The sequence below is a fragment of the Zootermopsis nevadensis genome, unplaced genomic scaffold, assembly GCF_977971745.1.
Source record: "Zootermopsis nevadensis isolate Lab colony 2312 unplaced genomic scaffold, Znev_1.0 Znev_ptg000019l, whole genome shotgun sequence".
NCBI lineage: Eukaryota > Metazoa > Arthropoda > Insecta > Blattodea > Termopsidae > Zootermopsis > Zootermopsis nevadensis.
Window position 1 is genome coordinate 3181699 of NW_028259151.1, and position 26373 is coordinate 3208071.

Sequence of the window (26373 nt, forward strand, 5' to 3'; positions counted from 1 at the left end):
TTTTCAAGGAATTAAATCTACTTTATTATCAGATGTATGGTGTTCCATCATTACATAAAGAGAAAAACTAACAAGAGTAATAACTTTTGTGACATGAAAATCTAAAAATTAATGCATACATTTCTTTCAGTTGTGCCTTACATTCATTCAAAATCCTTTTAATACCTGATAAATAATGTGAACACACTAATATGCAACACTGATATCCACTTCACAAATGTACACCCATATACTGTATCAATCACTTCTGTTTCATGTGCCATCAATTCATACTCAAGACAGGCTTTCAAGCAATATAAAAATTGTTCAACAATTAAATGTAAACATTAAATTAACATCATCAAATAACAATTCCACTAGCCTGTAAAGTTATCTGGTATACTCTAGAATCAAGATCACATTCTTTAACAAGTTTTCAAAGATTACAACTGAAACCTCTGACATACACAAATATTTTACAATTTGACAATTCAGGCAAATGAACTAAGAAATGATCATAAAGAAAAATTTTGGGAAAAGATTAATAATGAATATCTGTATCATAGTAACTATGACCATTAATAAGGTCATTTTCAAAACCATTCCATCACCTATCAGCATAGTAACACAAATTAACTAGCTACAACAGCTCTGTGGATTAGGATCTTCACCAGATCGTTTTGTAATATATATCCTTGTAAACTCTTCAGCTACTGTTGGATGTATTCCCACCGTTGACTGTAGTTGGTTCATAGTCAGTCCACACCTAGAACATCATCATCACCATCATCATCAAAATAACAAGTATAAATTATAAACATGAAACCTCTACTTAATGAAATCTTGTAGTCAATAAAACTCTTTTAAGTGAAAGGTTGAGCTAGCCTAATTAAAAAAAGCATTTATATATGCCAGTTCATATCTGGAAAACAATAACACATGCAACAAAACAAATGCCTACACTGAAAGCATAAAATGAACAACATTTGTCTCCCTGACAATATGAGATGTTCTGTCAAATTTGTGTTTCTTATATTTCAATTCATATTATGTTTACAAATTTTTCATTCTTTACCTGTTTAATAACACTTTCAATCAATTATATACGGTCAATATGAAAGTGAAAAGTAAACTAGAAAATATGTGTACATGATCATGGCAAAATTAAAGGTATTATACTATCCTGTCATCTGCATACAGGGAATGAGGAAAATCATGAAAACCTGTCAGGATAGATGGCCTCTGAGACAATATCTGAACCTGTAACCTTCCAAATATGATGCAAAAACACCAACATTCTGGCACAACATTTGGTGTGTTTCCAAAAGAACTGAATTAATCTCAACAGTTCATAATGACATAACATCACAGCTCAGGCGGTTGTGCATTAATGGGTTCCACCACTGAGATCCATGGTCGGAACCCACTTTTGGACAACAGTGGGTTCAAACAACTCCCACCACTGGAACTGACTGTTATGCTACAATGGGATCACAGATTAGATTTCATTAGAACAGAATGATCTGCAGCCACTAGTGTAAGATGTAGCAAAACAATGATTTCACCTCACATTAGTCCAAGAATGGCCTAAAACGCAGCAATGACCTTGAATAATTTTAGTGCAAGAATAAACTGGGATCACGTAAGTGCAATAACAATCTACATGTTGTGGCATGAAGAACACCTTTGGAATGTTGACATACTCCAAAGAGTGTGTTAGTGTCAGAAGAGTGAATAAACTGACAAGCCAAGAAACTAAAAGTAACCCTGATCATCAATGTGCCACCTTTCTTCTCTAGAACTTCAAATTATTAAACAGAATGTAATAGAAATTAAACAGACATGACAAATCATAGTGAACTCAGCAACTTGCTGCTGGCAGCTATAATCACTCAAACAGCACATTCATATGTAAAAGAAAGTAGATTTTAGTTTTATAATTGAGTCTATGATAAAATAAAATGAAAGTTTTACGGGGCATCTGAATACAGTATAAAGTAATAAAATATATCCCTCTTTAAAATCACAGCATACGCTACACATATTAGAATTTTATATATCTGGAAAAACACCACTGTTGCACCACTTATTTTAATGTAGTTGCAGTCTTTCTTGTCTCATCTTAAAACTTTTGAGTAAATATGTATCTTTTAATACCAAATGTAAATATATCCTACAGAATTGTTCTATTCAACGCTGTGTACATACTCAGAGCATTAAATCTACCCATATACTTTAAAAAAATATCAAGATCTTCTTCTGTGTGCCAGTCACACAGGACAAATGACAGCAATGACGATGAAAATGCTGGTATCATCCTACAAGTCCACATGGTGTTACCAACCAGAAAACCAACATCAACATCTTCACCATGCAAGAATATTTAATATCATAAACAATTATAAAATTAACATACTGTCCTATATGAGAGGACCTAAAATGAGAACTGAAAAATTGAGGTATTTTATTTCACACAAATCTAATGAACCTTGAATGAAAGGCGTCATTGAATAAAGTGTACCATCACAACTTACATTCAAACACACAAACTAAGAACAAACAGATTAATATGTTTACATTTCATTACTATTAGCAAAGATGTGACTGGTGATACACACATAGAAAGAGATTGATGGAACTGTTACAGAGACCAACTTGTCAGAAAATGGGCAAAAACAATTCTATCAGAGAATGCTGCACTCAATTATGAAGCAGACACATGACGGAAGTCATTTAAAAGCAACAATTAAGTGCACTGTACAAAGAATTAAATATTTCTGCCATGAACACAATTCAAAACACTTACTTCATAGCTGTTGCAAATCCCTGAATCACTTCTCCTGCTTGTGGCCCAACAAAGTGCAACCCAAGCACTTTCTGCGGATCATCCCGCTTGGAAATCACCTTGGCATAGCAGTTCTTGACATTCCGTTGCGGTACTGAAAATTCTGTGGGTTTGTAAAATGCATGAAAAACTTCTATTTCATCTTCACCATATTTCTTGATGGCTGCTTCCTCACTTATACCTACTGTACCATACTCCAGCGGAGTAAAGACTGTTGTCGCAACATTCTCATAGTCCATTTGTACTTTGCTATTGTTGAAGATGCGCTGGGCCAGCAACTTTCCTGCTTGAATGGCCACTGGTGTCAACTCTGGCTTCTCCTGTGAAGAATAAATTATATATTAAAACAGATGTTATACAAAAACATGCAATCAATATACATTTAGAAACAGTTAAAACCAGATAAAAAGGTCAAAACAATATATCTAGATTAATGATGATGATATTGCAGCACTAGGACATATAACCAGATAAGCATAAATAACATATTAGGACCTATACGCATTCCCTATAACTTGCTGATACCAGTAACCCACACTGAAATCTCCACACAGGGTTGGCTGTTAGATTTGTCAAACATAACAATGTAGACAGATTACTTTACGTACTTTCTACACCTGCTGTTAATTTCAATCTACAAACCCCTGGCTTCATTCTAACCTATTCAATGACTTTCTTAATAAGAATGCTGGGCCAGAAACTAGCAATATTAACAGTCACCATATTCTCAGGTATCATAAGTAACTTATTAACTTAACTATCCTCATGCAAGAGAAAAACTGATACAAATGCAAACCGTGCACTTACATGCAAGACGTCTCCTACAGCAAATATGTGTTTCACATTTGTTTGCTCATTTTCAGCAATGATCTTGCCACTCTCTGACACAGTTTTCACACCAGCAACTTCAACATTTAACTCTTTTGTAAGAGCCTTTCGACCAACTGCAAAGAGCACTGTATCAAATATGTCAGAGTGAGTTGATTGATCTGTAGTGTTGGTCCAAGAAACCAGAAATTTCCCATCTCCCTTCTTCTCTACTGATAATGGAATGCACTTCATGAGGAAGGTAACTCCTTTCGACTTCATCTCATCTACTACTATTCCCGCTATCTGTTGGTCAAAACCTCGGAGAGGAACTGACCTAACCATGACTGTGGCATCATAACCAAGGCCATTTAGAAAACCAGCACATTCCAGTCCAATATCTTAAAACAGCTAAGGAAATACATTAGCTTTCACTTGAGAGAGTTTATTGCACTGTTTCTAATAATACTGTAATGCAGACAACAACAAATTTTCTCGGCACCTAGATGCCTATTTTAAAACTAAGCCAAACTGGAAACAAAGAAATAAAAAAAGACTGGAAATATTATATCAATGATGATAAAATGCAATGTTTTCATAGAAATTAACCTTTGGAAGTCCAATAATGTTTATGAGAGTACCAGTAAAATGCCTGCTGAAATTCAGTAGGGAATTATTTTTCTTGTTATCTTATTCTCATACCCTCTCTTCCTTTCCTTTCTGCCTTGCTCCCATATTTCTTTTGAATCCCTTCCACACTTTAGTATCTTTAGCCCTTCTCACTCTTCTTAGTTAAGAGATATCACATTGTCTACTTCACAGAAAGATTATTACATTACATGCCATACTGAAGTCTCATGGAAGCAAAGAACATCACTGCAAATTATGCTTTGGGCCTTGGTAAAGACATTTTGAGAACAGTCTCTGTCATTATCAGGGATGTGATTTCAACAGAGCCCAGGAATCCAATACATATATCCTGCCTGGACCAGTTATTACCAGAATGGGTGGCCAATGGGGCTAATGGGTGGAGTCACATGCCTAGATTGCAATAAAATTGGATTCAGGTGGGGATCTAGATTAAAACCAACATGGCAACATAATTTTGGTCTGAATAGGAAACCACATAATGAGCCAAATGGCTTCCATCTCTCCATACAGACACAAAAACTTCATTAATACATTGAAAAGAAGAAAGGAATATTCTGATCATGCAAGCTGTATGAAAATCTAGGACTTCTTAATATTTTTGAAATGTATTACAAATGCAATTAGATTATCATACAAGTATACAGATAAAGTAATGGTGATAAAATGTGGTTAAAAGGATACATCCTGCACCAACAACCAATGTCTTTCCAGGAGGATTTTCCAGACTAAACAGATCATCACTTGTTATTCCATACTGAAGTGCTCCAGGAATGTCTGGGTATCTTGGTCTCCCACCTACAGCAATCACGAAATGTGAAGCAGTCAATGTATGTTCCTTTCCATTTTTCATCACAACCTTCACAGTGCATGGGTTCTCAAACTGACCATGCCCGTTATAATAATCAATTTTCCTAGAACAGAATGAAAGCATTAAGTTTACATACACTTTACTTTCTTCACCTCATCAACAATGACCATAATTCTCAAATGATCATTACAACTTTTAAAAGTATGAATTCATTAAAAAACCGAATTACAAATCTGATCAGTTCCCTTATAACTGCAATTATCTCTTTTGTACTGAGAAAAGATACAATTTTTATTATTGAGAACTGTGTAACCCAGATGTCTTTTATGAATTTTTATTTCCTTGGTTGATGTACTTAATGTACAAAGTCCATGTTGCTGTGATATTGGTACACATAAAACACTAAAGAATGGAACAAAAAATGTTTAAATATACACACATTTGTATTTTTAAGATTCAGGTATCAAACAAAACACACAAACGTTGAAAAGTTGGTGTAGAATCGGTGCAAAGAAAATAACTGACCCTATTTCTTTTATGGATACACTCAACTCAGAAAGGTCTACTAATTTCATTTTGAAGAGCTTTAACTTGATTTAACAGAGGAAGACAGACTGCACAGTTACTTAGAACAGGACTATGCAATGGCAAACATAGCTGGTAACCTCATAGCCACAGAGTTATGAGGGAAGGCTTATGGCCAGCTCACTCGCCAGTCTTCATACCATGTGATTTTTACTTAAGGCATAGCTTGAAAGACAAAATGTACAAAAGATCATCCCCACATTAAAAAACCCAAAGAAAATATGTGAGAAGAAATAATCCGGAATCCCACAGCAAAGCTGCAACATGTGACCCATAGTGTGTTCATGAACCGCATATGTATACTAGCACAAGGGGATCATTTTCAACACTTCCTCTTAATTAGTAAATTTGTCTTAAAGCTTATTATGTTTCCTTGTACTATGTTCACAATGGCCCAGTTTGCAGAAAGGCAGAGCAGTCTGGAGCATGGCAGCGTGCTAGGAGGTCCGAAAAAATAAAACAACGCTGCAGTTTTCAAGGCACAATTAAAAGCAAAGAAAATTAAATTAATCACAGAACTTAACCAAACCTATCAATGAAGATACATACCGCATAAACATAAAATCATGTCTAAATACAACAAAATACTTATTTTAATTTAGCAGTAGGCAGCGTAACATCAGCACACTGTACAAACAAGCGGTATGATTAAGGGAGTACCATGCTGAAAAAGATACTATGAGGTTATGTTTCCAGGGGTGAAAATGCAGACTGTTCTTGTGTGTTGTGATACCATGTGGTCATAAGTTCCTTCTTCAAGGTACCCTGACTCACAAAGAAATCAATTCATTTACACGTATACTGCAAGTGGAGAAAAACTGATAAGACTGCTTGCTTTAATACTTACAAGACAAAAGCTACAAATAATCAAATATTCAAATTTTGAACAGTTTGGGTGTTCATACATTCACTTTGGCGATACAAAGTACAGAGTAAAAATCGCATTTGTTGTATAACTGTACACAGTTGGCTTATTTTCTCATGGCAGTTTCCCCCTTGGGCAAATATAAATTTTACAAATAACCCAATAGAAAACCGTTTTCATTTCTATAAATATTTCAATTATTTTTCAATATCAAGCTATCCTTTATACAACTCTTGCTCCTTCTATACAAAACACACATTTTATAACAATTTTAGAATCTGAGATATTATAATTGATACATAAAGAAATATTCTTGTAGATGATGATATTATATGACATACTTGTCTCTCAATTGCACTCTTGTTACCCAATTCACAGATTTAATATGATTCTGCACAGCTTCCCTCAAAACTCGCCAGTCATGCTTAATTGCATTTGCTTCTGGAAGCACCCAACCATATGCTCTGGCATCCTGTAAATAAAACATTAAAAAACTTAACATATAGCTGCAGTTTATTAAGAAATCAGCATGCAACATACTTTTCAGAATAAAGATGCACAAAAAAGTTAAATATTTTCAATGAAACTCTTAAAAAACTCATATAAAGATACAGCTTAATATATCAGTAATACAGACTTGAAAATATAATTTAATCAGAAAAGTCAATGGCAGCTTGAACAGTCAGGGTTAGATTCCAAGTAGGGGGCTGGAAATTTATTTCTCTACTATATTTAGAACAGCTCTGAGGACCATCACCCTCCATGTAATCAATGAGAGCTCATCTTTCCTGAGGCAAAGTAGCCTGAAAGTGAAGACTCACCTCAATTTAGAGAGCAATAAAACATGAAGCACCTACATACTCCTTAGTGTGTTCACGTAATGGTGATATTGCATATTGACAACTGACAAACAGTTACTCTTATACATATATGTTGAGATTTCTATCAGAATCCACACAACATATTTAAATTGTGAATACTGGATGTGCACTGAATCATAACTAACTAGATGGCTTACCGAACCCGAAGGTTCATCACCGAATTAACCAAAGCCCTCCACCGGACCCTGTCCTGGGCCAACAAAACCCAGTCTCCTTCAACTCCTATCTCCCACAGATCCTGCCTGAGATTATCCTCCCATTTATGTCAAGGTCTCTCCAGTGGCCTCTTCCCCTCAGGCTCCACACGGTGCACACCTCTTGTCCCATCCACGCGCACCACATGTCTTGTCCATCTCATTCTTCTTGACTTAATCACCCTGACAATATTGCAGGAGTAGTACAAATTTTTAAGATCATTATGCAGTTTTTTCCATACCCCATTGTTTTCTCTCCTAGGCCCAATTATCGTCCTCAACACTTGCAATCTGTGTTCCTCCATCAGAGTGAGAAACCATGTTTCACATCCATACAAAACAACAGGCAAAATTATTGTTTTGTATATTTTAATTTTTTGGTTCTTAGAAATCAGATGGGAAAACAAAATATTTTGAACTGAGAAGTAGCAAGCATTTCCAACACCACCTGCTCTTTAACCCATATAAAACATGTAACAAAAATGTATATGATGCAGAAGCAGCTGTTAAAAAATGTCATAAGCTGAAAGTAATTTTACCACGTAACAAATTATACCGGGTCTACAATTTATGAGGCTGAGGTCGTGCTTGCATTGCGTGGTCGGCCGGCGCACTATTGATGTGGCCGGGAGTTGTGCGTGTTCTTCCGATGGTTGACCGGCGAATGAGTTTCAGTGCCGCTAGTAACAGCGAACTACGAATATTTCTCGTCACTAATACATGTTATTACATTAATTGTTCTTACCTTAAATCACAAAAGATGATGAAAGTGACTTACTTGTGCTTGCAGGCAACTTCACATCTCGTTAACATGTTTCGAAATACTCGACGAAGCTCTTCTTGGGAAATTGCCGAAATCAATTGCCGAATATTTTCTTTAAGTGCTTCTGCAGTGTGCAGATAAATTGTGAACATTATGTAAATTTAACAGTTAGACCATTCTTCCAAGAAATGACCGATAAAGAAAAGCCTTACGGTTTCTTCATGCAAGACAACGCTACAGCTCACACAGCTGATTGGTCGACGTTAGCATTAAGAGAAGTGTTTGGTGAACAAGTTATCGATCAGTGGCCTCCGCATTCCCCAGACTTAAACCTGTGTGATTTTTACCTGTGGGGCATGCTGAAGAACAAAGTTTATGTAAACAATCCGCACACTGCAGAAGCACTTAAAGAAAATATTCAGTAATTTCCCAAGAAGAACATGTATTAATGACGAGAAATATTTGTAGTCCGCTGTTACTAGTGGCACTGAAACTGATTAGCCGGTCACTCACCGGAAGAACGTGCACATCAATAGAGCGCCGGCCGACCACGCAATGCAAGCACGACCACAGCCTCATAAATTGTAGACCCGGTAGTTTGCAGCGTCAAAGCTCTGAATGAGAAAAAGTAAAAGGTCATCAGGTTGCTATCAATCCAGGAAAGAACACTTCTAAACCCATCCAAGATCTGCCAGACTCAGCCCCAAACTTGCAAACAAGAAAAAGAAAATATTACAAATTAAAAGTCAGACTGAGTCCAGCCAGTTTTGAAATTCAAACAAAATAAATTAAAACCTGATATGGTACCACACATAAAAAGAATGTGTGCTTCAAACTGATAGTTTATCTGATAGAAAAGTGCTGATTAAGCAACAGGCCTTGTAATTCTTCTCCGATACTTAAGTAGTTCCCCCACTTTCTCAGAAATTTTTTTAAAGAAAAGGATAAGGTTCAAGCATTCACTAGTGAAGCAAAAACAACTCAACTCACAACAGAACAAGAAGTACAACATTTAATTACAGAATGAAACAAGAATGAAGAGTACTAATTATAAAGCCAAGACTTCAGATGCACAATATGATAAACACTTTCTTAACATGGTGTACTTATTAATAATCTGTCATTAATAAATGCATGACATATTTCAATATATTATCACAAATATTTGCAACAGTGGCTAGTGATGGTGTCAGTGACCTCTTGCAGCCCCTGGAGATAAAATGCTTTGCTGCACTAGCAGCAACCTCAAATACCCTGTTATATATATATATATATATATATAAGAAATATCTGGCAATCAGTGGAATATTCCAGCACCCTCTGTCTCCACACATATAAAAAGAGCAAGAGAGCTGAATGCATACCAAGTTCAATCAGCATCAAATTCCAGCGACTCAGTCATGAACTGGATGTCAAGTGATGTTATTGTTAAGGAGGCATAGTAACAGAGTATTATGTGTGTATTGACAGCGAGAATAAAAACAATTACAACCAACGTGAAGCCAAGACTGTGGTTTTTAAACTGACAACATTAATCAAAGTAATAATTAACTGTAACAGAGTGGTAAATCCATCTCAGATTTCAAAGAACTAATTACTGAGTCTGACAAAATATTGACATACTTGAGAATATATTTAAATAATGATTGTGGAAGCAACAAAAACTAACGTGGTAACAACAAGATGTAAAGTAAATTAAACTTGAGGAAGCTAAGGATAGTTATCCTACCAATGAAACATGGAACAGCAACTACTCTGACATCTCACTATGTTTGAAAATTGATTTAAACATCTTCGAAAGGGATGATAAAATGGATGCAACAGAAGCATATCCCCTAAAAATAACACGTTAGGAAATGTATGCACAGCATAACAATTATGGTGTGTTTGCCAGAATTTAAGCTTTGACCTCTGTGAATGGTGCCAGCAGCATCAGTCATTTGCATGACTGGAGATTTTTAGGGACCCACAGTTGCATGAGATTCCCTATCCAGTCAAATATGCAGACAGAAACACCTATAGGTCTTCATGCTTTTACTATCAGTTTCACTAGTTTCCAATTCCAAAATGATGAATTTTTAGAAACCCTGAACACAATCTTTTTACTTAATGCTGAAAGTGCTTTACATACACTACCATTGCAACTTACAAGAAAATATAAAATTTATTTAAATATACAGGAGCTTCCATTCTCATCCCATGTGAACCGTTTCCATTTCAATTTGATTCACTCATTTTATTGATCCAATATATTTTAAACAAAACATATATCACAATTAGCAAATTACCATACTAACCAATGAAAGTGAACCATTTAATATCCGATTTGGCTAGCCTAATAGTTATTCTCATGTCATGATGAGAAAATAATAGCAAAAATCTAGTTATTTAGGTGATTATACATCAATTAACACGCATGTTTTCACCTTTAAAAACTGAGACAGAAAAGGTAGTCACAATTACATAGAGATACGAACATTCGGAGATAATATTTAAAATTAAATTACTTTGACTATGTAAAGGTAGAAGCACTCAGCAGTTACTAATTTAGAGTTTGAGATATTTGTTAGCTACTTTACAGTTCTTGAAAGTAATCATAAATAAAACCTGTACAATAAAGTTGTTGGCAATACTTACAACAATAGCCTCTCCTAAAAGAGATGCCTGATGCATAAGTTTCTTGGGAATGCATCCCACATTCACACACGTTCCACCCAATCCCCATACTGTGCCTCTTGGAGAGGGTGATACATAGTCAAGTACTGCTACTTTTGCTCCCAGTTGAACAGCCTCTTTACCACAAGCTAAACCTCCGGAACCACCACCAATAACAACGAGGTCGTAATGAGCATTACCTACAGACAAAGCAAAATAATTTTACACAAATCGACACTGACAAGTTTTTTATATATATTATTTTTTCCATTAACAAAAATAACCTAACTCGATGCACTAAAGATAAAAAAACCTACGTGTAGAGAAATACCTTGCAGGTCTATTGATTATATCACTGCACACAAAAGTACTACTTCTTGAATATGACCTTAATATGAAAACCTGCGTCCTCCGACATGCGAGTGTCCTACACAACTTTACACCCGCCATACTTGCTCTTAGACAGCGTTCACTTTTACACTACAGCAACGAATTCGTAACCGAAACATTCACACGGAACCCAAGACACCGGTAACATTAATCTTTGGCCAAGTGTAAATGCCAGCATCACTGAAAAACTTCAGTAATTAATATAGCAATAGGGAATGAAATCTATTCTAGTAACAGGTTCCAATCGTGGCATCGGATTTGGACTCGTGAAATACCTAACACTGCAGCCAATTTCTCCACAGTTCTTGTTTGCAACATGCCGACATCCCACTAAAGCAGAGGTAAGTTTCATCCACATATAGTCGTTACTTACTCGGGAGAATAGGCGGCATTCTGCAGTTCTCTGCAAGCTTGATAGATGTTTAATCACAATGACACAGCTTTTCGTAGTTCCCTTTTATGCAGTTCTTTATATGTAGGTGTAAGTCCTTGTTCTTACACAAGAAACAATTAAGTTACGCTATTCCCTCAGTCTGTGACGATGAGAATGTCGCTTAATGATCACAAGGAGTGGGGGTAGCTCTGTTGGCATTTATTTGAACTATTTGTTTGGCGGATTAGTTAAAAATTCAGATAATTTTGTGCAAATGCATAATATGATTATTAGCGAACCCACGCAAACCATTAAAATGCGGGGAGCCCAATCAACGGTAATATTCTAATTGAAGGATATTTGTAATATACATTTTTTGAAAATATATTTTGTTCATTGTCCATTAAAATTAAATTTAAATTCATGAACAGAACCAATCAGTCTTTTCATTTCTGTTTTATTGTATTTGTATTTTTACTTAATCATGCTGTCAGTACCTCATACCATATAGCATTGGATAAGATAATTAATGAACAAGAATGGAAAGGTATATCCTTTGGAGTACACAACCATTCCAAATGTTTTCTTCATGCCACATCAAGTACGTTATTGTTGCACTGATGCAACCCAAGTCATATTTGATTCTTAGGTCATTCGTACACTGATGCCAGCCATGTCAAAGTTGAGAACCTTACTTGGAACTTCCCCCCCCCCCCCCACCATGCAGGTCCATAAGCCCCATGAATATCATGACAGATATGGATGGGCCCATAATGTGTTCTTTGCTCATGCTAGATTATAAAGAGTACCAAATAATGAATTGGAAAAAATATGGAAGAATGTGGTTGTGGCCTAATTAAGTTACTATCCTGGTATTTGTCTGGAGGGCTTGAAGGAAACCATGAAACTCTTTGGTCAGGATAGCTGGTCTCCAGGCCAAGATTTTGAGTTTAAATCCAATTGTTAAAAACATGCCATCAATAGTAATACATTTTTAATCTTCTTCCTGCATATTTCACATGTTAACTAGTTTGGTTATTACATTTTTAAAATATTTAGAACAAGGTAATAATGAACTTACCATTAGTCCCCTTTAAATGGTGTAGCAAGTGGTTGTAAGCATTTCTAGATATATATATATGTATATATAGCCCTTAGTATTAATTTCATATAGACACACATTTGCAAGCTGAAAATAATTATTGAGGCCTCTATGCATTCTCTGTGATGTATGAAGTTTCTTTTAATATCCTGTAATCTCTGAATTATATAATATAAATATTTATGTGTACACATTCTGTCTTTGTATAATATGCTTACTTTTATTTTATGTTCACAAATACGTACCAGATTCTGAAATGTTATTGCTATGTATACTGTTTGGGACTGTAATCTTGAGACTTACAAGGAGTGCAGGAAGTCCAAAGTGTTGAAGGCTGACGCTATCTTTCCCCTTCCTCTTTCACCCCACTTCCACACCCCACAAGTCTCAAGATTACAGTCGCCAACTATACATTTGAAGACAACTAAGTTATTTTCTAAGCATATAAAATGCAAAAATAATTCTAGTTTTCTTCTGAGTTAATTTATATATTTCAGGCCCTTCAAGAGATTGCAGAGAAACACAAAAACGTCCACATATTGCAGCTAGGTAAGTGTAGCATTACCAGAATCTTACTGCTACTAACTGGAGTAGAGGCGATGTGCATCATCTGTTTGTTGAAATTTGTAAGGGAAAGTAGAAGAGATGGTGAAATATAGAATCAATGAGGGAAAGTCACATACATTTCTAACAAATTAAATACTTTGTCTAATAATATTTGTCCAGAATGTCATCCAAGTTTTACTTAACAGCCTGAATCTCATGTTTCTGTATAAGCTATATAATTTTATATAAATAATTATATTACTCTTCTGTCATTAGTCTTAGCATTCATTATACTATCCTGCAATTTTAATAAGTGTTTGTCAACTGCCAGTCCAGGGATCATTGAAACATTTTACTGGCCTGAAAAATGTTTTACTACCACAGGTCTTTTCTTTCTCAGAACTTGGTAAGAGATAATTCCAAGGATAGAAAAATTTGTGAGTGAGAAAGAACAACAATCACATTTATCATATTCGATTTCTATAATTTTTATTGGCATAACATGTATCTGTATTTAAATATAATTTCTTAATGTGAATTTGTGTTTTACTTTAGTGATAATAAAACTTAAAACATTATATATATTATACCAGTATTCCTTCTCCTTACCTTTACTTACGAAGAACATGTATGTTTGAAACTTAATGTATAATATTCATTATTTACTTTATTTTTAGATGTGACAGATTTTGAAAGCTTTGGCAGTGTGGTCAAGAATGTAGAATCAATTGTGCAAGATGAAGGATTAAATTTACTCTTCAACAATGCTGGTATTTCTCCAAAATTTACTAGGATCAATTTGGTGAAAGTTGAACAAATGACCAGTGGCTTTATGACCAATGCTTTAGCTCCATTAATGTTAACAAAGGTGTAGTATAACAGTACCACATACTAGAGATTTTCCATTGCTCTCAATCTCCAACAAATCGAGATAAAAATGCATGTGCATGTATTCAAGCTAGATCACATGTTCTCATCACATGACAGGCAGACAGACAGACAGACAGAAATGTAGGATTTGAGGTTTCCACAGTGGTGAATCCAAAGAGTGGTTCCACCCTGATGATGAAGGCAGCAAGGACCTCTGAAACGTTGGTAAACTTCTACCAGACTACACAGCACTAAAACCCAGAAGACAGAAATGTGACTATCAAAGGAAAATATTATATTAAAATACTTTTAGCACTTTTACTGCAAAAAGTTAGAAATGTACCTATTAGTTTCACCATACCCATCTACCCATCTGCATGTAACAAGTTGAGAACCACTGAATGGATTTTCGTGAAATTTTATACTGGAATGTTCTACCAACATCTGTAGACTTATCCCAATTTTGGTTAAAATCAGACAATAACAGACACCATATCTAGAGATCTACATTATGTTATGCACACATTTCCTAACTTGTTTTATATTAAAACATGTTACTTATTATATGTTCATTAATTTAACTATTTATGAAGGTTTTATCAATTCTAATAGTGTTATACAATGCATTTCAGGCTTTCCTTCCTCTTTTGAAAAAAGCTGCACAGAATAAATCATCAGAGTCATTTAGTGCATCAAGAGCTGCTGTGATCAACTTCAGTTCTATTTTGGGTTCAATAGCAGAAAACTCAAGTGGAGGTTTATATCCATACCGAGCTAGCAAGGTGTGATACAATATGGGACTGTTTAGTTATGTTATTTTGCACGAATTAGTGCTTTTTGACACTTGTAATTTGTAATTTAGAGTCAGAATTTTATTATATATTCACATGGCTCCACATAGACCTATATAAGTTGCAGCTAACAGTCACTCAATAAAATACACAGGCCCATGGTTTCACAAAATGCTTCATCCTAAAATGTTTATTGAGGGGACTTAATACTTCAATGATAAATATTGATATTGGGCAACAAAAGCAATACACAGTACTTAATTTGCTTTCTGTGCTGTACTCATAATAATAAATCATGTTATATAATTACACCTTCTGAAAATCTCAATTAAGTCACTACAGGTGAATGAATAAGCATATTTATGAATATTTCACAGATTGAATCATATACCCAAAGTATGTACAGATTGAAACATAGCAGGCTACAGCTAAGCAGTTTTGCTGTTGAAAAGAAAGATTTGTGACCAAACTCATGTACAAATACAAAATTGATACAGTAAAATTGTAAATGAAATTAAGAGGATCAATTTATTAGGGAATTCATATGTGCTAGTGACAGGTTAGGTGGATTAGGTACCTGTTTGGTTTTGTAACTAGCTAACAACATGGGGCAGAGTTCCTTTTGAGAAAATGATAGTGACTCAATTGATTCCCTACCTGTAATATAATCCAATCACAAGAGCTTTGACCCACTTGAATCCAATTCATATTCTCACATACTGTTTCTTTAGATACATTCTAAAATTATTTTCTAATCTATGCCTGTTTTTTTCAAATGGTTTCTTGCCTTCAGGTGTGCAGTGTTTGGATTCCCTGTATGCCTTTACAGCCAAAAATGTCATTCTGCCTTTTAGGTCAAGAACATATGTCCAATATTGCCCCTAGTTCAGTTATTTTGTAGTCACTGATTCTGATTTACAGGAAGTTAGGCGATTTTTCTAGATTACCTTTAACTGTAAGTTGCTTAACAATAATTCCATAGAGACATATACACAGTTATCTTTTTCTTGGATATATTCACATCCTATTTCAATTTTAAACAGCCAGATCAGACTTTCTCTTAATGATGAAGTTCATTTCCCATGTGTATGTGTGTGTGAGTACAATATTAGTTCCATCACAACTCATACATGTATAAAAATTTATTTGTAAATGGGACAAATAAAAAAGGAAACGTCTGTAAGATTTGAGATTTTCACAGAGGTGAGTATGAAGATTTCTGTCTTGCACTGTGTAGTCTGGTCGATGTTTACCATCGACCAGACTACACAGTGCAACAACCCAGAAGACAGAAATCTTCAAGGAAACTTCTCTTAAAGATCAAAGGTCTATAAAAATATTAAGAGAAAAAATTTAGCCTTCCCTCAGTGTATAATGTAATCTCCCTTGACCTGCACATTTAAAATTTAAAAATTTATTTCAGGCAGCACTGAATGCTATCACACGTTCTATGAGTGTTGATCTCAAGTCTGATGGAATTATAGTAACCAGCATGCATCCAGGATGGGTGAAAACAGAAATGGGTGGACGAAATGCAACAATGACTGTGGAAGAAAGTGTTAGCAACATCATCAGAACAGTTCTGTCTCTCAGTGAAAAGCACAGTGGAAAGTTTATTCAATATGATGGAAAGGAGGTACCTTGGTAAATGACTACTTATACTGCAGGTAAGACGAACAGTACTTACTGCAAGCAGACCATTAAGTTACAACAATAATGTTCAATAAAACTTTCATTGTAATATTTTGGAATATAACAGACTGACAATTATTCAAGGCATTAGTTTGCAGTTTTCTCCACTGTGAAGAAAAAGTTTTGTTCTGTGATCACATATTTTCTTGCTTGCTTGAATTTTATAGAGTTATGTGCATAGCTTATAACAATATTGAACATATTTGATGTGTAAAATCTTGTCAGCTTACATCGCAATTCATAGCCATTCATCAATGTAGGATGTGCATGGTTTGTCAGGCAGGAATATATACGATTTTCAGTTGCAGAGTTTTCAAAATCATTTATGCTCTGCATCCATCTACTCAGCAGTACTTAAACTTGGGGTTTTATTTTCTTGTTTGTAAAATATTGTAGTTATTTATAAACTGTAACAACTGAATTATATTAGGAGTGAGTAAACCTTACAGCAGACAGACCTACACTTCCCAAATATTTGTATCTTCCACAGACATTGATGGATGCTAGTCCTAATTCTGCCAGTCACTACATACCAGGGGCTCTCAACCCATGGCCTGCAGTCAGTTGGCTCGCCAGTGTGTTTTGTGTGGCCCACGAACATATTACAAAATACTTTATCATTCTGTATGAAAAACATTTACTTGGTATCAGAAAAAACACTTTGTTAATGTCAGTATTTGGCAGTACTGTGAGAGACTGTTCAATTTAATTAATAAGTTTGTCTTACTGACAAATACTTGAAGGATATATATGAATCACAACAGCAGCAATTAAACTTGATATTGAAAAATTACTCAAACAAAAGCAGCATCACCAGTCTCACTAATGATGGATTTTGTCAAAGATAATTACAGAGTACAGCAATATGTCAACTTTTAATAAATTAAGTTTCATTAAACTGTGCCTCATTTATAACCCCATGGCCTGCAAGTTAATAAGCAATGATGAATCTAGCCTTATGTCTAGAAAATGTTGAGAACTGCTCTAATCTGTTCAGGATTTGAGAGAACATACTTCTGACTTTGCTCACTGTAACATGTACACTGCATTTTGCTTAATGTACACCATTATGAATGTAACTACAGTAGTATACACAGCTGTAACTCTGCACAGTGCCAGTATTGCACGAGATAATAAGTTGTATGCAACACTGGAACTCTAACTCCTGGAATGATAGTTATAACAAAGAACAAAATGTAGAAGAATTCCTCTTTATAGGATTTGAGGTTTTCGTTGCAATGAGTCTGAAGATGGCTGTCTTCTGGATTGTTGTGCCATGTAGTCTGGTAGAAGTTTACAGACATTTCAGAGGTCCTTAGTGCTTCCATTAACAGGGATCATCATCAGTAAACTTCTACCAGACTACACGGTACAACAACCCGAAAGACAACCATCTTCAAATTCCACTTCATTTTGAAAACTACAAGATGGCAACAACTGTTAAGCCATTAAGTTACACAATACAAGGATTCTTTGATGAATACTCTTATAATTATAAGTCTCTCAATGCCAAACTGTTTGATTAAAGTAAATCTTCATGTCTTTGCAATACTTGTAAGGAAAGAGAAGGTAATGATGACAAAGGTAAAAGTACATCAAATTTGATAATTAAAAAAGGAGTGAGCAATTACCATAGCAATCACCCAACTCTGAACAAAATCCTTCTTTTGTATTGCTCAGAAGTATCCAATATACAAGATATGAAATATCTTATTTTGTAACCATGATTTCAAACTCTGTTGAGTTAGGTGACTGCATATGTCTTGTGTTCAGTAGGCCTCCTGATGCAAAATAATCTCTGCATTTGATACAGTATCAATAAATAATCCATGAACCAATCCCTGGTAGGTTCTAATTTGAGAACAGTTTCTTTTATCAATGGTATTGCAGGCTAAAAAAATTCCTTTCCTTTATACTCTTCAAATCACCAAATAACGAAATGATTTAGACAAATTTGTGACACATTAAACTGAGGCTGAACCCTGACATTCAATAGGAGAGGGACGAAGAAATGGTCAAAGCAGCTGTTTGTGGTGAGGACAACAATGGAATAACTAAACCTGTTACTAAAAATGATAAAAATAGAAAGACCCCTGGTATGGATAACCTAAATGCAGAATTTTTTAAATATAGTGGTGCCCCATTAAAAGATAAATTGTTACAATTATTTAATAAAATATGGCATAACCACCAACTACCCAAAGACTGGGAAACAAAACTTTAATCGGCATACAAAAGAAAGGCCCAAGAAATAAACTGCTGTCAACTGCACCTCAGTTATAGTCAAAAATATTAAAAAATAAACTTAACAAAAACAGTGAATCTGTCCTAGAGGAATAACAGTGTGGTTTCTGAAGAGGAAGGAGTACGATAGATACTATATTTACTTTACAGCAGCTTCTAGAAAAATTTATAATGTAATTTACCAACGTTCCTCCTGTTTTTCAGCTATGAAAAAGCATATGACATTCTAAACTGAGTAAAGTTATGGCAGATTTTATGGGATGAAGACATATCAGCACAACTCCTGAAAGCAATACAGAGCTTATATCTAAACTCTAACTCAAAATTACAGAACAATTCCTAATTTTAACAATCTGGAAAATCTAGTATCAAATGAGGAAAAGGACATAAATATAAAATTACAAAGATATAACAAAATTAATGGAATAATTAAATAGTATTTTGGAAAATATATGGCAACAGACACAAAATTATAATTATATATCACTTCTAAAGTGACTTTGTGCCATGGCAGCGAAACCTGGACTATAAACGAGAGAGACTCCCAAAAACTGGAAGCAGCACAAATGAGATTATTAAGACCTCTGACATCTGCAACAGATTAAAATGGAACACAATATCAGAAGAACTGGTCAGATCACATGATGTGAATGGACATGAATCACCAAAATTAGCCCTCCACTACCACCCTCTGAAATGACAGGATAGGGGAAGACCTAGACGCAGTTGGAAAGACCAAGAACACCTTGAGATTTGAAGGAATAGGTCCTGAGACCTAAGCCTTGATTATGTTCATGATGATGATGATGAAATCACCAAGTGAAATATTATTTTTCTTTTTCCCAAATGACTACAATGTATTAATATTTTTATGCATGTCTCTAGGTGATAAAACTCTAGAATTATGAGTTTGTCAGAAGTAATTCTGTTTAGTCCAACAAAAATCTTTGTTATATGTTATAACAGAATCCTTTTACTATGAAGAAATTATCTTCAAACAAGTATAATGCCTTAATAATGAATGTTTCCCAACAGACTTGATAGGAATCTAGTACTTAGCCCTCCATGCTAAACAAATTATGTGAATGTTTCTAATATTAGTGGTTCAATGTGTGCATAATTTGTTCCATCAGTAACTAAATATTGCATTCTGGTTACTATTACAGGCTACATGTATCAAACAACTGTGTTACACTGCAAGACAATATTAGTACAAAGACTGGGTATGCAATTATATTTATTATGAAACAATCTGATTTACATTAGTTTAAAATGTTTGTATATGCTTCATTTCAGTATGAAATATAAATCATGGCTGAGCATCAAAGTACAACCATACAGACTTTCTTGTCACCTTATGTAAGACATTTACTGGTAGAAATTGGGGATAAAATCCAGAATAATTCAGAAACAAATATGCCCAACTTGTATGTTACTTCAAATAATACATTTAACTGGAAAGAAATAAATATTTTACTTGGAAATTTGTCAGGTAAGTGAATTTTTCTTTACTATTTTCATAAAGGCATACATTTTTGTTCCACTGCACCGTTGAAAAGTGGTGGTGGTGGAAAAGCAAAAATCTCCAAGAACATGACCTGATGTGATATGTGTCTCTTTATTTAAGTATAACTGTCAATTACGTGTTTGTGAGAGGGGGAGAGAGAGAGCGATTGAATCATAGTATTAGAATTATTTTTTTCTATATGAAAGTTCATAAGGAATATAAATGTATACAAGGAAGCATTTCAACATAAAAATATTGTTAACAAATAAACTAACTCCAAGGAGCAGAGTCCTTCTTTGGATGCTAATAGTTCAGCTAGTCAATAAATTTTCTGCCTTTTATGGAAACTGAATGCCCATTATCATGTTCACAAGAGCTTACCCCTGGACCCTGTTCTGAGCCAGATTAATTGAATCCACACCCTATTTCTTTAAGATCTGTGTACAGATATCTAGATATCAAAACATTGACAATAATAATAACAATCCGTGGCGTAACAGCCCTCTGAGAGCCAAAGCCGACTAGCTGGCTGCTGGCCTCACGTTCACATGCCTAAACAGAGGTGAACAATCATCCAACCAGATATAGAGTGACGTGTGGTCAGCACAACAAGCCCCCAGCCATTGCTAGTTTCCATGACCGGATTACGCTACCATTGTAGCTCCCCAATTTCCTCACGATGTTGGGTTGGCACCGGTCCCATACACCGGTCGAAAATCTCATGAGAAATTTCTTTCCCCGAGACTCGAACCAGCGCGCAGTCTGTATCACCGGTCCAAAGCATGATGCCTCAGACCGCGCGGCCACAAACTAATCAAAACTAAATAGTCATACTTTCAGAGGCAGTTTTTCTGGTTAGGAGTGACAATGGTTTAATATATAAGAGTTCAGGGATCCTTAATGTTTGGTATTTGTTATATGAAAGCTTTTTATACAGGATTTCCTAACATTGTAAAATGTTTTGGTGGGATTCATATTTATGTTTACTCCAAGTCCATCCTTGGGATGGGGCAGAGGTGAGGTTATGATAATGTGCTGGAGTCACACAAAATTGGGGGTAGAAATAGATGAGAATGAAACACTTGAGGTGAAAACACATATTCAGAGATATTTGCCCTTGTGCCAGTTTGTCTACCATAAATCCTGCATTAAATGCTGTGGAATTAAATTCAAGCTTCCACAGTTAAAATCTGGCATCTAACCAACTCAGCCTAGATATTAACAGGATTTTGTATATTATTCACTAATATAATTTTTGTACAGAGCTTCATTATGTAACAGTTTTACTTTATTACTAAAGAGTGTCTGCATTTTTTAAATATTGTATATTTATATTCATGTTGTATTAATATTAAGCAGTATTAAAGTTACAGTTCCTACTATACACTTGTGTAAACAGAACAAAGTTGAGTAAGTTGAATAAGAATTTCTTTTTTCCAGATTGCTTTAATATTCACAATCAGCCAGGAGATTGGTTTAACACAGTAGTTCACAATCTCTGGCCTGTGTTTATTGAAGCTCACAAAAGCATTAGAAATTGTACCCATCAACAACTTGAACAAGTGTGGAAACTGTCACAATGGACCAGGAAGGAAAATGAAATCCAAGAGTGTTACAAACATTTTAGTAATTATTCTCCAACTGGAACTGTTGAAGTAATTTTGCTTCTTACTTCAATACTGGAGCGCTCCTTAGGAAATGTAAGTATAGGGAAAAGAGTAATTACAGTTAGACTGGAATCCAATTTAAGGTAACTTGATACAAAGGATTTCTTTTCCTTTTTGTGGTTTAAAATTTATGGCCCCAACCAAATTATCTTAATTTTATTTCCCCAGAGACAAACTTCTTTGTTCTTAAGAAATAGTACATGATATCTTCATTTTATGGAGATATTTTTGAAGCCATTTTCTTTTCAAAATGTACTGAGATGTATAATAACCAAGTATTTCATGGCAGTATAAACCCCACCATGAAAAATGGCTGAAGCAAAATATATGTGTTCTATAACCAAAACTTTGTAATATAGCAACTAGAGGTATATGAACAAATTTACATACTAAAATCTTGTCTTAAATGAAGTTGTGAACTTCAGACTTGGACCTGAATTTCAAACTCTTCAATTATGCAATGGCTCTGAACCAGTCATATGATGATTTCTGTCTTCTGGGTTGTTATGCCATGTAGTATGGTGGATGTTTACCATCTACCATACTGCACAGCGCAACAACCCAGAAGACAGAAATCTTCATATTCACCGCTGTGAAAACCTCAATCATACAATCTTATGATCACTTCCTTTTCTGGATTATGCCTAGTGGCTTCCTGTGTGAAATTACTTCTCAAGCCTTTTTACCTGGATGGGGAGCAATTCCATGGTATTGATTATTTATTTTTATTTATTTAGTGTTCTGTCTGACGACAGGTCCATATGAACAGGATCCTTCCATCCTTTTCTCAGACTGGGACCTGTTCATATACGTTCTTGGCAGATGATCCAGAAGTGGTTTGCCATTGCCTTCTTCTGTGTGTGAATGGAGTAATTGTTGGGATGCCACGGAGAAACCGGGGAAGCCCCCGGAGGAAAACTCCGTGTTGCCTTGCCCAACACAAGTTATAAATTTGGGCAAAAGAAATTAATTGTTCAAACAATATTATAATAAATAATTTAGTCTTGTAAGATACTTAGCTTCTTTTGATTGAGTTTAACATAACTAATTCTGAATTCAATTACAGTACACTCCTAATTATCTGGTTTGAGAATTTTCCAAGCATGAATTTTTTTACATAAATCAAGACACATGTAAACTAGGCTTTCAACTTCTTTAGATTTCTCCAAATTACATCAGATGTGTACAAAAAAGCAAAGCAGTGTATGAAGTTCTGTGAAAGTGACAAACAAAATATTTTGGATCGTTCATGTTTTTAATTATTCACGCACCTTTCCCCCTTCATTAACCCACATAATTTGGAGCTTACTTTATTAACATGCATTAAGCAACAGCTTTCATTAAGAAGAATCTATCAGTATAAACAGAGAAATGTAATTAAGAAGATTATTTAAAACTTTTTAAGAGATCTTTAGCTCTTAGAGCAACAGCCATGAAAAAATAAGTTAAGCTCAACCTTGAAATTCTAAGCTTCTGTGATAATACTAAACTATTTATTACCAAAGTAATAATATTCTGTAGGTAACCAAAATACAGGAATATTCTGAATTCAATTGTAAGAAAATAAATTACTTGGCAGCTAATGTCATTATGTATAAAGTGAAGCTTTCGCTGCAACTGAAGTTGAAAGACTCTCGGGTTACAAGCCACCTGACGCAGCTTGTAACCCAAAAGTCTTTCATTAATGTCATTATCTTAGCCTGACAAACGTACCTACAAAGAGAAAGAGGCAGACAGACAAACATATTTGGAGTAAGAGCTGCCTGCACAAGTAAAGGACTTCTAAGCTGTTTGGTCAGCTAGATTTTAGATGGCATTATCATGAAAATTACCAACAGAGATTTAACTGGCAGTTTCAACATTGTTACCTTACATACCATATATTCCTGAGAATTTAAACTAATTACAGCTAGCAGACCATTCTTCCAGTCTCACTTGCTACCACAGTCATTCTAAGAACCATATTTTGATTTTACTTAACCTCAGTAGTTGATCTGGTATCATTCAATAACATCTGAACTTTGAATAAAAATTTCCTTGGATATTATCCATCATCTAGTAAATATAAAACGAAAAACGAAGTTACTACGTTACTAGACGATGGATAATATCCAAGGAAATTTTTATTCAAATGACTCTTCACCATCGTCGAGAAGTTTTAGATTTGATAAACATCTGAACTGTTCATGAATGTCATGTATTTTCTAATTCTTGACATAGTTATGTCTTATCAATAATAAATTCTTTTTACAGGTTTTTCTGTTAAAAGGTCATAATGTTCCATTCCTTTTCAAAGATCTCTTGTCAACTAAGGAGTTGGCTTCTATCCTGGGGACTTTTCCTGTAAGTAATACCTTATGTAAATTATATTTGTTTCTTAAAAATAGTTTTTCATGTCAGGTCCCAAAATACTGACATTTTTAAAAGACTTGGTTTGAGGAATTCCATTAATTTGTGCTTGATGAACTAACAAATGCTTTATTAAATTTATAAAACATTTAATGTTTCTGTGGGTGGGTAAGTGTAACTACCATTAAAAATAATGCCTAAAGTAACATAAGTTTTAATAAGGGGTTTCATGGTAATCCCTTGTTCTTAAATATAGAATATGGGAAGGTGGTTAAGAATCATCACAACTATGAATTATACAGTTCACTGGCTAAAAGTTGTCAGTTTGTAGTGCATAAGAGCCAATGTGAACTATGTAATGACTGAATATCCTGAGTTACTTGTAGTCTTTACATGTTGTATCAGGACTTCTTGCAGGATAACTGGGAGGTACCATGTTACATATTGTGACGTAGGTACATATGTCAACCCCGATTTATTAACTATAATAAATCAATCAGTTTTCAGAGTCTGCACTTACAGGCAACTCTCTACTACAACAGTTTCTGGGTCTCTGTCTCTGCACTTGACACAACACACACTTTTCACACACACTGTCTGGTCCCCGAGCTGGGCGCTCTTCTCACACACACACACACTCATCGGCCCATAGCACCCCACTGGACACACACTGGTTCCTCAGCCACCACGGTCCACGAACCCGGTGCTCCTCACAAGCAGCCGATCCTCACTCTCAGCACCACACCAAACCGCTCGATGGCCCCTTGCTCTCAAGCACACAACACTTCACTGTCTTGCTGCCACTGTACCCTCCAGCTCATTGCTTCACTCGCTCGCTGTTCACTGTCGCCTTATTCACCACTGGTCACTTCTGATTCACACTTTCCACTGCTCACACTCGGGCAGGCGACCTTTTATATTCGCCGGCCCGGTTGCCGAAGGTTCCAGGCCAGGAAATCTGGAAGGTACGCTTTCTGGAAGGTTCCCCTTCTAGAAATTTCTTCCGCCCCCCCCCCCCTCCTCCAGTGCGAGCCTTCGGTTCTTACAATGCCACATCACAATATTTACCATATGGTGATTGACTACTGAATATCAAATTCTTACACAATGGCTGATAACCATTACATATCTTTGAATTCTGACATGGTAGCTAAGCAAACTCAGAAATTAATTTTAAAGAACATTACCAGTAACACTGTAATAATACTCTTCACTTCACAGGTTGCTTTTCATGCTGCTTGGATTACACCTGACTGAAGTGATAAGGGAATACCTACCAATTAAAATTTTGTCAGTTGTATACTTAAGCTACTTACTATACTTGTATAAAGTACTGTTACTGTGTCTCTTCTTTTCAGACTGTGTTTATACAAGTGTTGCTAGGAACACCAGTAGCACTGAATCTTCGTAATATAACATGGCATGGATTTCCATGTCCTCATGAAATTAAGCCTGAACTTGGTGCTGTATTTTTCTTGGTCATTGCTTCAATTGGAGAGATACTAGCAACTAAACACTTCACTGTCAATTCCTTGCCATGTCGTCCTCAAGTGTCTACCTTGATTTACCATTCAAATTTGTTAGAAGGATGTTTCCCTGACTTGCTGACATACAAGACAGAAATAAGAAACATATTACTTAATTCACATCATATTGCACACTCGCATCTTTTGTACTGGGAGGCCATACTGGAGCATTATTTCAAATCAAGGTAATGGTATCCAACAGTCTTAATTACTTTTATATGGAATGACATTAATGCCACTTCATTACCTAATGGTTTAGCATTGTCCTCTTCATATGGTATAT

General features: G+C 35.2%; 4 protein-coding genes across 6 annotated transcripts in view; 2 read left to right on the plus strand and 2 right to left on the minus strand.

The window, feature by feature from the left end:
• On the minus strand, positions 1 to 11981 carry LOC110829366 (thioredoxin reductase 1, mitochondrial). 3 transcript variants are annotated; one of them, XM_022063022.2, is made up of 7 exons: positions 11797 to 11981; positions 11016 to 11233; positions 6882 to 7012; positions 4964 to 5193; positions 3632 to 4032; positions 2786 to 3144; positions 1 to 745 (listed from the first exon to the last, which is right to left on the minus strand). In XM_022063022.2, exons 1-7 carry the CDS (start codon positions 11813 to 11815, stop codon positions 616 to 618), a joined length of 1488 nt encoding a protein of 495 aa, XP_021918714.1. In that variant the 5' UTR covers positions 11816 to 11981; the 3' UTR covers positions 1 to 615. The 3 variants fall into 3 exon arrangements, with proteins under 3 accessions (XP_021918714.1, XP_021918713.1, XP_021918715.1); XM_022063021.2 differs by lacking the exon at positions 11797 to 11981 and adding an exon at positions 11351 to 11483; XM_022063023.2 differs by lacking the exon at positions 11797 to 11981 and adding an exon at positions 11365 to 11481.
• On the plus strand, positions 11625 to 17695 carry LOC110829367 (uncharacterized). Its single transcript, XM_022063024.2, has 6 exons — positions 11625 to 11764; positions 13396 to 13447; positions 14122 to 14312; positions 14947 to 15096; positions 16529 to 16772; positions 17288 to 17695. The coding sequence occupies exons 1-5, from the start codon at positions 11639 to 11641 to the stop codon at positions 16751 to 16753; spliced, it is 744 nt and encodes a 247-aa protein (XP_021918716.1). The 5' UTR covers positions 11625 to 11638; the 3' UTR covers positions 16754 to 16772; positions 17288 to 17695.
• BCL7-like (chromatin remodeling complex subunit BCL7B-like protein) overlaps positions 13908 to 26373 on the minus strand; it is a 19171-nt gene continuing 6705 nt past the window's right edge. Inside the window, exon 5 of the mRNA XM_087351440.1 lies at positions 13908 to 14565. The gene's annotated coding sequence lies outside the window, so the exon portion shown is untranslated. The remainder of the gene's footprint in view (positions 14566 to 26373) is intronic.
• Positions 20353 to 26373, plus strand: part of LOC110829381 (endoplasmic reticulum membrane-associated RNA degradation protein-like) — a 9460-nt gene continuing 3439 nt past the window's right edge. The window contains exons 1-4 of the mRNA XM_087351438.1: positions 20353 to 20533; positions 21989 to 22248; positions 24469 to 24558; positions 25923 to 26275. Of these exons, the coding sequence (XP_087207564.1) occupies positions 20353 to 20533; positions 21989 to 22248; positions 24469 to 24558; positions 25923 to 26275 (884 nt within the window). The remainder of the gene's footprint in view (positions 20534 to 21988; positions 22249 to 24468; positions 24559 to 25922; positions 26276 to 26373) is intronic.